Source organism: Microcebus murinus, chromosome 19 (genome assembly GCF_040939455.1).
Source record: "Microcebus murinus isolate Inina chromosome 19, M.murinus_Inina_mat1.0, whole genome shotgun sequence".
Classification (NCBI taxonomy): domain Eukaryota; kingdom Metazoa; phylum Chordata; class Mammalia; order Primates; family Cheirogaleidae; genus Microcebus; species Microcebus murinus.
In genome coordinates this window covers 8767900-8781624 of record NC_134122.1, presented here as the reverse complement: position 1 = coordinate 8781624, position 13725 = coordinate 8767900, and the positions used below count along the sequence as shown (strand labels likewise).

The 13725-nt window shown below is 49.4% G+C and overlaps 1 protein-coding gene across 2 annotated transcripts in view; it reads right to left on the bottom strand.

Moving 5' to 3' along the window:
* Positions 1 to 13725, bottom strand: part of CLEC16A (C-type lectin domain containing 16A) — a 201214-nt gene that overhangs the window by 99232 nt on the left and 88257 nt on the right. For both annotated transcript variants that reach the window (XR_012913481.1, XM_075995101.1), the window contains exons 17-18: positions 12140 to 12268; positions 2908 to 3028 (exon numbers count right to left, since the gene is read on the bottom strand). Coding sequence is in view for 1 of the 2 variants with exons in the window: in XM_075995101.1 (XP_075851216.1) it covers positions 2908 to 3028; positions 12140 to 12268 (250 nt within the window). In the remaining variant the exon portion in view is untranslated. The remainder of the gene's footprint in view (positions 1 to 2907; positions 3029 to 12139; positions 12269 to 13725) is intronic.

The following is a 13725-nucleotide window of genomic DNA, read 5'->3' as shown; positions in this document are numbered from 1 at the left end:
TTATAATAACTGTTGAAGATGAGGGCTGGTGTATGGAGATTCAATAATTAGTCTCTCTAAAAATCTAATCTGTTTTATTTAGTCCTCCTTCCCTCCCTCCTTTCTTCCCTCCTCCCTGCCTCCTCCCCAGCAGATACAGCCCACATGGCTGCCAGTTTGTGACTTCTACCCATGCTACTCTCCTCTCCAGCAAAAACCAAAACAGGCTTTGTTTTAAGCATGGTGAGTTTGCCTCTTTCCCAAGTGGCAACCACATTTTGATGCTCCTTGTCAGAAGTCCCTTTTGTGCCAGGGCTTGCCTGTCATACCCTACCCTGCCCAGAGACCTACAGCTGGGCAGCAAATACTTGAGATGTCTTCTGAGGAACACTCTGTATAGCTGTGGTTTCTTATCAAAGTGTGATGAGGTCAGTAAATACAATTTATGTCACCTCTTACACACGGCATTCCTTTAAGCCTATCAGACGTATCAAGTTAGATAAAGAGAACTAATCCTAACCACTTCTCCCTGAGTCAGCTTCCCCAAGCTCAGCAGGGAGAGAAAAACACACCCAGCTTCAATTATTCAGCAGGTATGTATTTTGTATACACAGAAGGCATTTTGTCCAATGCAGGTATGGTAATTTTTTCCCTCAATGACAGGTGAGAGGGTCCAGCATTTGCAAAAAATAATAATAATAATAATAAAGCCAACCAACAACACATGCATATCTTATTCTAGTACCATATGCTTCTAAAATCCCTAATTCTTAATATTTTCTGAATGTCACCCTCTTTAGCAAAAAACATAATTTACAATCAGGCTGGGTAAAGACAGACAGCCATTACTTTCTTAATGGCCAACTACCCAAAAGGGCTCAGTTAAGTGATCTCAACTAGCAATCTAATCAATTAAAATTGATAAGTGAAATACTTTTAACCTTTATTTCAGTGGGCCATTTCTAGGGGGAGGGGAAGGAATGAGAATTCCCAGCATCAAATTTAATTCCATTTCACGGATGCAAACATTCTTGCTGTCCTGATGGAGTGGCCCCCTTTAAAGCCAGCTGTTTCCCTTTCTCTCCTTGAATCAAATCACAGAAAGACTGGTTTATGATTCTCTCCAGCCAGCTCAATCAATTTAAACCCTTACAGAAATCCCTGTGGCCGTTTCTCAAGGGTGAAAGGGCTAAAGGAGATAGGCATGGAGCAGAGAGGGGACATAGCTCTTTGTTCTTCCAAGAAAGGGAAAGATGAAAGAGCACAACCATGAAGGCGCCCACAGAAAGAAAGCAGACAACCAGGTAACACCCACAATACTCATTAACTGAGGACCATCTACATGTCACGGAGTGCTGTGCTCTTTTGACATATCACCTTTCAGTTAGCAGGTGACTGCCCACAGCATGCTGAGTACACATACATGCTAGGCATTGTGCTTGCTCACATGGTATCTTACATCAGATTTCATTCAATTCTCAGAACATCTCTGCAATGTTAAGAAAGACCACCCCATATTACAGGCAGGGAAACAGAGGCCGTGCAGGTTTCCGTCGCTGCTCAAGGGGAGACCGAGCAGGGCAGGGATGTCTGGCTCCAGACCAACAATCAGTGGTCTAGATCACAACTGAGTAGTTCGTCAAAACTCACTGAATTATACACTAAAGCTCGGTGGACTTTATTATATGTAAATTATACCTCAATAGAGCAGATTTAGAACAACAACACCGCAGAGAGTGGCCCTGTGTTGTTTCTGCCTGCCCAGCCGGTTTTGCTTTAAGGGCCGCCCCTTTCCTTTCTCTCAGGTGACTGGGGTTCAGAAGGAGCTGGTCCTACTTCCCAGCCCCAGGGCTGGCCACGTGACCCTGGCTTAGCCAATCAGTGAATCACTTTCCTCTGACCCCTGGCTGGTTCTGGGATGGTCGCATGGCCCCAGCTAGGCCAGTGAGAGCTCTACCCCAGATTTTTATATTAGATGAAGTAAAGAGCAGCTCTCTTTCTCTCAGGGATGCTTAGCTGGGTCAGTATACACTAGGGCTACTGATGGCCATCTCGCTTCACCAGGGCCCCTGGTGGGGGCCCTCCTTGGGATAAAGTGGACATGGAGGAAAGCAGAGCTGAGAGATGGAGAGGGGCAGCTTCCCAATGGCACACAGTGCCCAGATCCAGCCATGTCTGAAGGCAGACTACTCCCAGACTTTCCAGTGACATCAGCCAATTCCCTTTTCTTTTCTTTTCCTTAAATGCTTAAGTTGGGTTTTCTGTCTCTTATAACCAAGACTCCTAATATACCACAATGCCTTTAAGAAGGCACATGCCCCATAGTAAAGAGAGGAAAGAGGAAGCTACATAAATATGAGAAGGGTTTTGGGAACATGATCAGGCTTTATACCCACTGTCTCCTTTAAATCTCAGTCTCGTGTTACAGATGAGAACGCTGAGGCATCGCGTGGTTGTGGTTAAACAGCTAGCCCAAAGATACACTCTGAGCACATGGGTCTCTGGCCTCCGAAGCCTTCATCCTTACCTAAACACTGGTGATTTGTTTTTTGCAAGCTTCTTTCTTAAGCAGCAGAATCCTCTTATTATTGGAATCACACAAAAACCCCTTAACATACAAAAAACAAATCAAGCGAGTGGAGGGCAGGCACCCTGGAGCTGTCCCCACCCCTGCTGAGCCCCCAGTCACCCTATGCAGGCCTTTCAGCAAACTACCTGGTCTCCAGAAAGCAGAACCCTCAGACTGACCTGCAGGTGTCTAGAATCTGGGGCGCTTTTCATGGAACATGCACATTGTCAGCTCACGGTCACAGATCAATGGTGACACAAAACACACATCGAGCATCCACCCTCCCAGTGGTGTGTGAGTCAGCAGACCACTGCCCTGTGTCCCCGGCCCCCTGCTGTGACTCAGGGCGGCCAACTCACTCAGATCCAAGACGTCATCGGTTTTGATCAGGTCCTCCTCCCGAGTAAGTGGCAACTGGGTCTCGGGCTCCCCTCGCAGCTGCAGCGACAGGGAACGCAACATGAAGAACACCCGGATGGCCTAGACCAGCAGTCGGAGAGCAGAGAAGAGTGAAATTGCAGAGTCGTTTCAGTGAGACGTTCCACATCAAGAAATTACACAATGACTCTCGATTTCAAATAAAGACACAAACACAACCATGCTACCTCTTCTATAATAGTACTGGGGTTCTGGTGCTTTTAAAGGGAGACAAAAAACCAAAGGGGAACAGCCTATTTTCAGTTATCCACAGGTTCAAGTTTGGGTCACATTATCCAATCTGAGCACCTGTCATCTGCCAGGATCTTGTCCCCAAATGTCAGGGGACCTTCATAACACCCTTGCCCAGTAATCAGCCCCATTTCACAGACCAGGCAATAGAGACCTAAACAGGTGAAGTGGCCTGCCCAAGGCCATGTTTCCCAGGAGGGCAAGAACCCAGGTCTGTTCCAAGTAAACCAGCATGGACTTTGGAAATCCAAATCACTAGTTAGAGTGTTTCAAGGTCCTTGAATGTAGGGGTGGGGGAGGATACACAGAACAGGGTGAGATGCCTGTGGGCTTCAGAGCCGGACAGACCCGATGAAAATCCTACCTCTGGGTGAATTTCAGCACCCCTCAGCCCCATGGCCTTATGACAGGAGTGTGCTGCTGACAGGGCAGAGGCCTGGCACCTGGCAGGTGGCAGTGACCTCAGTTCCCTGAACGCCCCTTAGGCTTTCCCAGCCAGCAGACCGGGACAGAGGTGGCTCTGTCAGAACAGGGGTTCCTGGCCCATGGAACAGGTGTCAGAATCATGTGACCATCGGGCCTTTCCAGAGAACAGAAGAAAAGCAGATTCCCCAGCAGCCAGAGAAGTGTGTGCGGAATGCAGCCTTCGGCCCCCGAGCAGGCCTGCCGACCAAGCAGAGCAGGAAGCAGAGGGCAGTTCTGTGAGAGGGTACTTCCAGGCCACCCTCCCCGCTGCGCAGCTGACGGGCCTGAGTGGGGAGTGCCTGGGGAAAATGGCACCAGGGTCAGCTGGACGTGGTCTGCACCAGATCCCTAGCTCTGCTGCACTGGGCGAGCCCCTAACTCCCGTGAGCTTCCCTTTCCCCATCTGTGAAGTGGGCACGATGATGCCTCCCCCTCAGGGCAGCTAGGAGGTTCTGTGATAACGCTGCAGGGAAGCAGCCGGCACTGTGCTCCACCACGCTGGGCACAGACCACTGTCACCACTGGTGAGCCGAGCACAGGTGAACTCCAGCGCACTTTCAGGGCTTCTTGTTTACAGCTCTGAGGGCTCCAGTCCAGGCCCACATGAGGGGAGGGGTCCTTTAGACAGCAGGCGCCTCCCCAACCAGGAAAGGGGACAAGCTGCTGCTGTAAAGAGCTGCTCCTCCCTCCATGCAGGGAACGGGATGCTGACAAGCACGCCTGAGCCCTGCCCCCGCCTTGGCCCCATCTCCCGCTGTAGAAACTGGAGGAGCGATCCTACCTCCTGGGCCTATTCTGGGTAATGGAGTCCTCTTTGTAAACTATAAAGCACCAGAGAGAGACAAGCTTTTTATATGATAATCATGGAGATAATAGGATGATGGTGCTGGTAGTAGCAGCATTAATATCTGATTTCTTTTTTTTTAAGAGATGCTCTGTCACCCAGGCTAGAGTGCAGTGACATCATAAAACCTCACTGCAGCCTCTAATTTCTAGGCTCAACTGATCCTCCTACTTCAGCCTCCCAAGTAGGTGGGACTACAAGTGTGCACCACCACACCTGACTAATTTTTTAATTTTTTATACAGACAGGGTCTCGATATGCTGCCCAGGCTGGTCTTGAACTCCTGGCCTCAAGTGATCCTCTCAAGGTGTTTGAATTACAGGTGTAAGCCACCCATACCTGGCTCTGATTGTTTTTAACAGTTTTTAAAGATAAAGACATCTCTAACTATAAGAAAAAGAGGTGTAGTTCCATTTTAAAAAAGCCAAAAGAGCTTCTGTTTATTAAGCACCTATTGTGTGACAGGAACTGTGGGCACCTCATCGTAACTTTAAGATTTCATGGAGGAAGAAACGGAGCAGAAGGGGCAGGACAATCTCAGTCCACACAGCTGCAAAGTGGCTGAGCTGGGGTTTGAGCTCAGGGATGTCTGATACTTGTGTCACTCAACCAAGTGCACCAGGAAATTTAAACACCTGTGCCAGCCCAAGTGCAGGAAGCCCAAAATGTGGGTGGGCACTTGAAATATTTGGCAGTTTGAGCTCTCAAATAAGAAGTCATGACCTCAGGGATGACAGAAAGAAAAGAAAAAGGCCCCATCCCGGTCAGGTCCAAGTCGAAGGGATGCTTCATTTCTGCGTCAAAACCCCCACTCCTCGTGGGGCTCTGCAGGCAAAGAACTCGAGCAGGACCAAAGCCGGTGGGTGAGAAAATGGAAACGTGTGTGGCTTTCTACGGCCTGTCACTCTGAAGACCTGAAACCCGGCAATAAATGAAAAAAGGAGTTCAGAACTGGGCTCCTAATATAGGCCTTTTTGGTAAAACATCTGCTTTTGCTCTGCAAACAATAAATGGATACAAAAAAAGTATAAATATAAAACATATACAGCCAGCACTCTGCATCCACGTGTTCCATGTCCGTGGATTCAACCAACCGCAGATTGAAAATACTTAAAAGAAAAAAGAATGGCTATGTCTATACTAAACATGTACAGACTTTCTTTCTGGTCATTATTCCCTAAACGATACAGTGTAACAACTACTCGGTAGCACTTGCAGTGTATTAGGTATTAAAAGTAACCTAGGGAGGACTTAAGGTATAAGGGAGGATGTGTGTAGGTTCTATATAAATACCATGCCACATTATATAAGAGACCCAAATACCTGTGGATTTTGGTATCCTTGAAGGGTTCTAGAACCAATCCCGCACAGATATGGGGGAACGAGTGTATAATAAAATCCTGCAAGACTTTCCCTGGCTCCTGCTCCATCTCCTAAGAGAAGAAAGAGCACACAAGAGGCCAATTCCCACAGGGCAAGGTGCTCCACTTGGGCGAAAGCTGGGCTCCCACCAGGGGCTATAATAGTCTGGCAGGCACGTTCACCAGCCCCACAACTCCATGAATCCACAAAAGAAAGCTAAAATACAAGGATAAGAGTCATAAAATTCATCCCATCACCTGCCAAAACAATGACCACTCCCTCTGATCGCCCATGGCCTGCCGGCTACAGTGTCATCTCACTCAGACCTCGTAATGAGCCTGTGAGGTTCCCACTTTACAGATGGGGAAACCAAAGCCCTGGGACACAGGCAGCCTGCCCAAGGTCATGGGTAATGAGTATCTGGATTCCAAACTGCTCTTCTAATCACATGCCTTGAACCTTTAAAAGATTTAAGGCTTGGGATCCAGGGTTTTATAAAATGGTTTTCTTTTCTTTGTTAAATGAAGATGCAAATGTAAAAGTATTACTACAAAGGAAAAAGAAATTATTATTCTTTCAGAATCTTCCACAGAACATCGGGAAGACGGACCCTGGAAGGACAGATTAGATTTTGAACTGTGTGAGAGCTCACCAAGCTCAAATATAAACAGATTTCTCCAGTGTCTTTGCTTCAATGCGTCTGGGAGCAAACTCAATGTCCCCCGAGAATTAGTCCAATGGGTAGAGCAGGAGGAGGGCTCTGCAGTCAGACAGACTGCGGCTCAGCTGGGGCGCAGGTGAGTACGTGAATTCCTCAAGCCTAAGCTTGTGCTTCGGAAATGGGGTGCCCACAGGGTACCCACCATGCAGGTGCAATAAGATGGCACAGGTGATGCCCTGAGCCTTGGGCTGGCCCTGGGACAACCTCCTGCTTCCTTGCCACATTTGCAAGCTCAGTTTAGGCGACAGTCACTCAGGTTAGAAGTCCACCAAGACCACAGAAATGGCTATGAAAGTCAGTCATTCTTAAAAGAGGGCTGAAGCAGATTAACAGGGGCACAACCCACCGGGAAAGCAATTTGGCAATGAGTAGAGAGTCACACACACAAAAAAGCGTTCATACCCTTTGAACCAGAAATTCCGCTTCTGGGAACTTATCCTAAAGAAATAATTCAAAAGAAAGAAAACACTGTATTCATGAAGCTGCTCATTATAGTTTAGTTGAAAATAATGTAATGTTGCAAGCAACCAAAATGTCTACTAGCAGGAAAATGCCAGATAAACCTTTTTGCAGCCATAAGAAATCAGACTTATTAAAACTACATCACAACATAAAAAACTTCTTGTGCTACAATGAAAAGAGAAAAAAAGGAGGAGGGATGAAAGCGAGACCACAGTACACTCTTTGCAACCATGAAAAGATGTGTTTGCAAACCAGGATAGGGAAGAGACACAAAAGATGTCTCAGTGTTGTTTGTCTAGGGTGATGAAATCATGGGAAATTCTTTTCCCCTTACTTCTGAAATTTTATGAGATGTTATTGTATTTTCTGTAATGTGTAATACACATTCAAAAAATAAAGCAAAATATCCTATTTCCTCAAGGTCAATTGCAATAAACACACAAACTGGTTGTGGTTTTACAAGGGAACAGGGAAACAGAATGCAGGGACACATAAAACCTCGTACAGATACACTTATTTCATAATGTCTTCCGAGATTACTATATAAAGATGGCTAGTGGCTTAAATTTGGATTGTGATATTTACCAAAAAATGCTATCCCTAACTCTTTTCTCTCTAGCATTAAACTTGAGTAGATTTAGATCATTAAAGACCCTATTTCTGGCCAGACATGGTGGTTCATGCCTTAGCACTCTGGGAGGCCAATGTGGACGAATTACTTGAGGCCAGGAGTTTGAGACCAGTCTGAGCAAGAGTTAGACTTCTTCTCTACTAAAAATAGAAAAATGAGCCGGGTGTGGTGGTATGCGCCTGTAGTCCCAGCTACTGTAAGGCTGAGGCAGGAGGATTGCTTGAGCCTAGGAGCTTTAGGTTGCAGTGAGCTATGATGACACCACTGCACATTAGTCCGGGCAACAGAGTGAGACCCTGTCTCAAAAAAGAGACCCACTATTTCTTTCCCACTTAAGATGCTAGAATGCTCCATCACTATTCAGCCAACACTTCCTGAGCACTTAGTATCAGCACTGGGCTTGTCACTTCACAGCTGCTCTCCCATCTACTTTGGGCAACAGCTGAGAGGTAGGACAAGGAACCCGAGGCTCAAGGAGGTGAAGTAACTTGCTCAAGGTCACACAACTAGGTTGGGATTTGGCCTGTGGTTGGTCTGACTCATGAGCCCGTGTTCTTTCTTTACCACTTCTCCCAACTGCACCTACACGTGGGGAGGGTCCAGCTCAAGTCCAGAGTTCTGCTTGAAGGTTCTCATTGGACCCCATAGCTCCAGTGGCCTTCATTTCAACATGAACCTCCTTTCTTGGCTGGCATGGCTCAGCGGCACCCTTGATATTTTGCTTTCATTTTCTATTATTTGTTCACTGCTCTATCCTTCACCTTGCACAGTGCTTGGCACTTAGAAAATGCTCAATAAATATGTCAAACGAAAGAATAAATGGCATACTTTGCACAGTGCAAGAGGAGAAGTGACTTCCCCTCCCCATAGCCTGCAAAGCGCTGCCACCCTTCTCCCCTGCCCCAGACCCTCCTCCCCTTCCCTCGCTCTGCTCCATGAACGTACCACACTGTGTGGCCCCTCGGGGCGTTGGTACATGCTGTTTGCCATCTGGAAAGTGCCTCCTTTAACTCTTTAACTTTTCTGGCTCCTTCTCATCCTCCAGGTTTCAGCTCAGATGTCCCCTCTGCAGAGTAGCTCTGACTGATCCCTTGTCTAGGGAGGACCTTCCCTCCCCCACAACCCCACCAAGCCCTGGCCACAGCACGTCATTTCTTTCCTCCAGAGTCTTGACTGCAGCCTGATTTCAAACCTGTTACTCCCTTACTTGCTAATAAACTTTACCTCTCTACGTAGAGAAGGGGTGGGGGTCCAGGAAGCAGGGACATGCACCCTGGTCACTCCTGCACCCCCAGGCCCAGCACAGCATTTGCACAGAGCAGGGATCCAGCAGCTCCTTCATATGTATGAACGTGTATGTTCTAAAGAATGATTTACCAGGAAGGATTGTTTGAACTTCTTTGACAAGTCCTTAAGGAAAATAAAGGGTGGGATTTCTCAAAAGTACTGGCCTCCTAAAAGTTAAAAAAGTCTACTTGGTGTGGGGGGTGGGGAGGGAAGGAAAGAAAGAAAACCTTTGAATCCAAAGGAATAAAATGGAATGTTCTTTGGATACAAGCAAAAAACTTGAAATAAACCACATAAGCCTTCAATTACTTGCTAAACCATATAACTTCCTTTAGCTCAAATCAAAGCACACTGCTGTGCTCTGATTTCTGAACTCGGCTTAAGGAGTGAAACTTCTAGATGATTCTAGACAGTTGCCTTGCAACAGGAACTGGCCTAGGGTGAATGGCCAAAAGGGGGGCTTCAGAAATCAATTCCTAACAGTCACAAAATGAAGCTTTTGTAAAGTAGATGACTTTGTTTTGAGGTGGCCTGCCTTGTTTTCTACCACTCTGCACAGGAACCCTGGAATTTGAGAGTTACTTCTATAAACTGATCAGACACTCAAAGGCCTAGTAAGAAACCCCAGGGAAGTCCAGATGTTCCAAGGGCTCTGTTTGTACTCCAGTAGCCACTTGGGCTGTGCATGCAGCCGGGGCAGGGGAGGCAGGCAGCACAGCCCTGGGAACCCACCTGCAGGAGCTGTGAGGGGCAAAGAGACAACTGTCATCAAGGACCTACTATCAGCCTTTTGTGGTTAGGCCTCCTGCTGAGTCCTTAGTTAACTCTGAAAAGGTAAGAGTAATCCACTTGACAGATGAGGAGATGGTGGCTCAGAGTGGACAAGTGCCACATGCCCAATAGTCTCACCCCCACCTGTCTCTCATTTCTCAGATGGTCCTGTGGATCAGGACCATCTGCTCTAACCCAGCGGGCACCATGTCATGAAACAGTGTTAAGAGTTGATGGTTAAGGTCCTCACTGAGCTGCAAGGACCCGGTGATCTGGCTCCTGCCAGACCCTCCGGCCTCATCACAGCCCACACTGGGTCCTGGCTGTGGTTACCTCCTTGGAGGTGCCAGAATGTGCCACATGCCTCCGGGCCTGTGCCTCCTCCAGCTGGCCAGCCCGCTCCTGCAGTCTCAGCTTAGGGACCGTCCCCTCTGCTGCTTATCCCACCTCCCTTCCCAGGTGGGAGTAGGAATCCTAACCTAATGCTGCTTGAGTGACGGCCTGGCCACGCGGCCTGCCGCTGCCTTTTCCCACCCTGCCCTCCAGAGCGTGATTCCTTGAGGACTGGGGCTGTGTTTCGATGTCCCCATGTCCAGCCTGAGTAGGGCTAATGAATATGACGAAGGCAACAGCGGGAAGCAGTGGGGTCAGAGTGTGGAAGCTGTGGCCTTCTGATTCCAAGGCTGTTCTTTTTTAAGCACCAAAGGAGGCAAGAAAAGCTTCACCTTTCTCTGCTGTACCCTTTTTAATCAAAGGATTTGTTCTGTAAAATTGGGATTCAGTCAAAAGGCCACACTCAAGGATCTAGAAGGCCACATGTGGCCACAAGGCCGCAGGTTCCCCGCCCCTATATGCTTGACCTCTTTGGGCCTCAATTTCTTCCTCTGTAAAATGGGGACAATGATAGTGCCAACCTCCTAGAGTGGTTATAGAATTAAATGAGGAAATCCACTTAAAAAACCCATATGAATGATCCACTTCATAACAAAGGCTACGTGTTCGCAAAAGTAGTAAGAAAAACCCCGATGAACCGTGGACCCAAAGAAGGCAAAGTGCAGCCCAGAGCCACAGCATCAGCATTCAGGTCTCTGGCCCTTGTGGCTCGGGGGCCAGAGGGCCCTCTAAGGCAGGGCGCTCTTGGTATGGGGACGCTATGTCTCTGCCTGGGTGACATTTCTTAGGTCGCCCAAAGGCTAACGGTGAACGTGTCAGTGCTGAGGAGCTGCCGGCACAATACGCATTTGTCAGAACCATTCCTCCAGTGAAAGCTGATGCCAAGGACACCCAGTGCAAACACGGCCACCCACAGACAAAATCTGCGCCTGGCCAGCAGGGCTGCAGCGCTGGCCGAGAGCAATGGGAGGAAGGCGTCGGTGGCTCGGACAGGGTGGGTCCTGTGGTGAGGTTTGTGGGTTTGGTCGGACAGCTGGGAATGTGATTGGCTCGAGACACACGGCTCCCACTTCCTCTGCACCCCCAGGCCTCTGAGGCAAACTCGAGGGCTGCTGGAGGAAGGTCGCAGACTTCTCCTGTCTAAGGTGCACGCAGCAGGTCCCTCCTGCTTTGCAAAATCCAAAAGTGAAACACCTCTGCTGCTCTGGTCACATGAGGATTAACTCAGAAGACTCAGAAGGCTGATAACCGCAGCGTGCAATGAATTCCTCTAAATTATCCACTAATGTTCATGTCTCCTGGGAATGATTTTCTAGGAAAAGGTTATGGTGCTTTCTAAGAAAGAAACTGTGATCTTACGTGGGAGATAAAATACCATGAACAGCCTGGCCGAGACTGCTTCCTAGAGCACCCGCTTCAGAAAAAAAGTGCTGATAACGGAAGCACATGCTCCAGCTGTTTCTGAGAACTAATCTGCTCCCCACACGTCTCTCCCGCAGCCCCGCGAGGATCACCTTTCGTTTGCCTGTGCCTAGCCCCAAGATCAGCCAGATACCTTAACATCACACCATCTCTGGGGGTCCTGAGATCTCTGGGCTAAGATTTCACCCCAGCCTCATCTGCACTGGATATACTGTACTCTCCGCCCACCCCCCTCCCCTGACCACGGTTCACAGAAGCCCAGCCTCCTGATTCCACTCCCTGAGCTCGGGGCCCCGGGGCTGTGCTCTGCACCGGGTCAGACAACCTTCCTGCAGCCGACACCCGGAGCTACATGTGGTAGAATTCCAATCCTCACTGTTCAAAGGGAAACGTGTCTTGGAAAGTCACACCTGGAAGCAGGCGTGGACAGGTGGTCTCCACCTGCTATCTAAGCTGGGTCTGAGGCAGGGTCTTGACTTTGACCCAGACACCCTGGGCTCCCTGGCCTGGGAGCAGTTCTGGTGAAGGGCTGCTCAGGAGGGGACGGGTCCAGCGCTCACTCACCCGCCGGGTCTTCTCCACGTCGCCACATGGCAGCCGCTTCACAAAGTCAATGCCCGTTAGCGGCGTGCCTGTTGGAGGAAGCAGGATGGAGGCGTCCATCATGAGATATTCCACATTCATGGGCTTCATCTACAAGAGACATCACAGGAAACCTCAAAGCAGGTCCCTCACCTTGGGGGAGGAAGGGGCTGGGGCGGGTTACACAGGCCTCTGGCCTTCACTTGCGCGTAGGAAACAAGGCATGTCAACCCCGGGTGCAGACTGAGGCAGAGCCTGAAGGCAGCCAGGGAGGTGAGCAACATGCCGTGATTTCTCAGCTACACATTTTCCTTTAATTGAAGCAACAGCCCAGAGGCTCTTGAGCAGCTGCTTCCTCACTATGGAACCTCTGCTGTCGCCCACCCCTCCAGCCAGCAGGACAGGGTTCCCACGAAGGAGGCAGGTCCCCTGAGGCGGGCTTATTCCCATGGGCGTGAGCCTCCTTCCCTTGGTCCTTCCAGGAATGATGACAACAGCTGCGGTGATGACAGCTTCTGCCCAGGGAGAGCTGACCACAGGCAGCCTGTGACCTAAAGGCTTTAGAGGGGATGTTTCCCACTGTGCTGATGAGAGACAGAGTCTCGGAGACGCGGAGGAATGGACCTGGGGTCACTCAGCTGCCTAGAGCCCAGGTCTGCTTTGCTCCAGGGCCCTGGGATTCCCACCCCAGGACTAATGCTCTCCCTTCCTTCCCTGTCCACTTCACACCTCACCTGGGACAACAGAACAGAGTCATTACGGGGCACCTACTAAGTGCCAGGCCCCCGCTGCGCTCGCCTCCTGCTGGTGGCAGGAGCTGGTGCCCGTATCACAGCGGGGCACACTGAGCTCAGAGGAGGACCAGGGGCAGAGCTGTTGGCCTCCTTCCACACCACCTCCATGAAGCCTTCTTGGACTACTAAGACACAGGGTGACAGCACCACCCCCATCCCCTCCCGGACTCCACTGCATCAGCACTGACCATGGAATGCACACGTGCTGTTGAACACTAACACTTCATTTGCCTGGCACCACAAAGGAGTGCCGTGACACAAAGTTAAGTTTTCCACAGAATTAATTTTACTCTTTTAAACATCACATGCTTTCTTTCTGTCTTCTCTTTTCAGGAGGTGGGATTCCAACATGACGTTCCCCACACCCCTTCCTGCTGCATACAGCTGACTAAATAGGGCAAGGATGAGGCGAGGCCAGCCGTGCACTCAGTGCTGTGGCTTGACTGTGTCTCCCGAAGCTCGTGTGTTGGAAACGTAATCCCCAGGGCAACAGTGTCAAGAGGTAGGGCCAACAAGAGGTGACGAGCCCGGAGGGCTCTGCCTTCACGAATGGGAGAACGCTGCTGCTGGAACAGGCTCGTTATTTCGAGAGCGGGTTTGTGCGAGTTTGGCCCCCTCTGACGTCTCTTGCCCTTTCACCTTCCGCCACGGGCTGGTGTAGCAAGAGGGCCCTCGCCAGATGCTGGTACCTTGATATTCGACTTCCCAGTCTCCAGAAGTATTAATGTAAGAAAATTTTAGTTTCTTTAAAGGTTACCCAGTCTGTGGCATTCT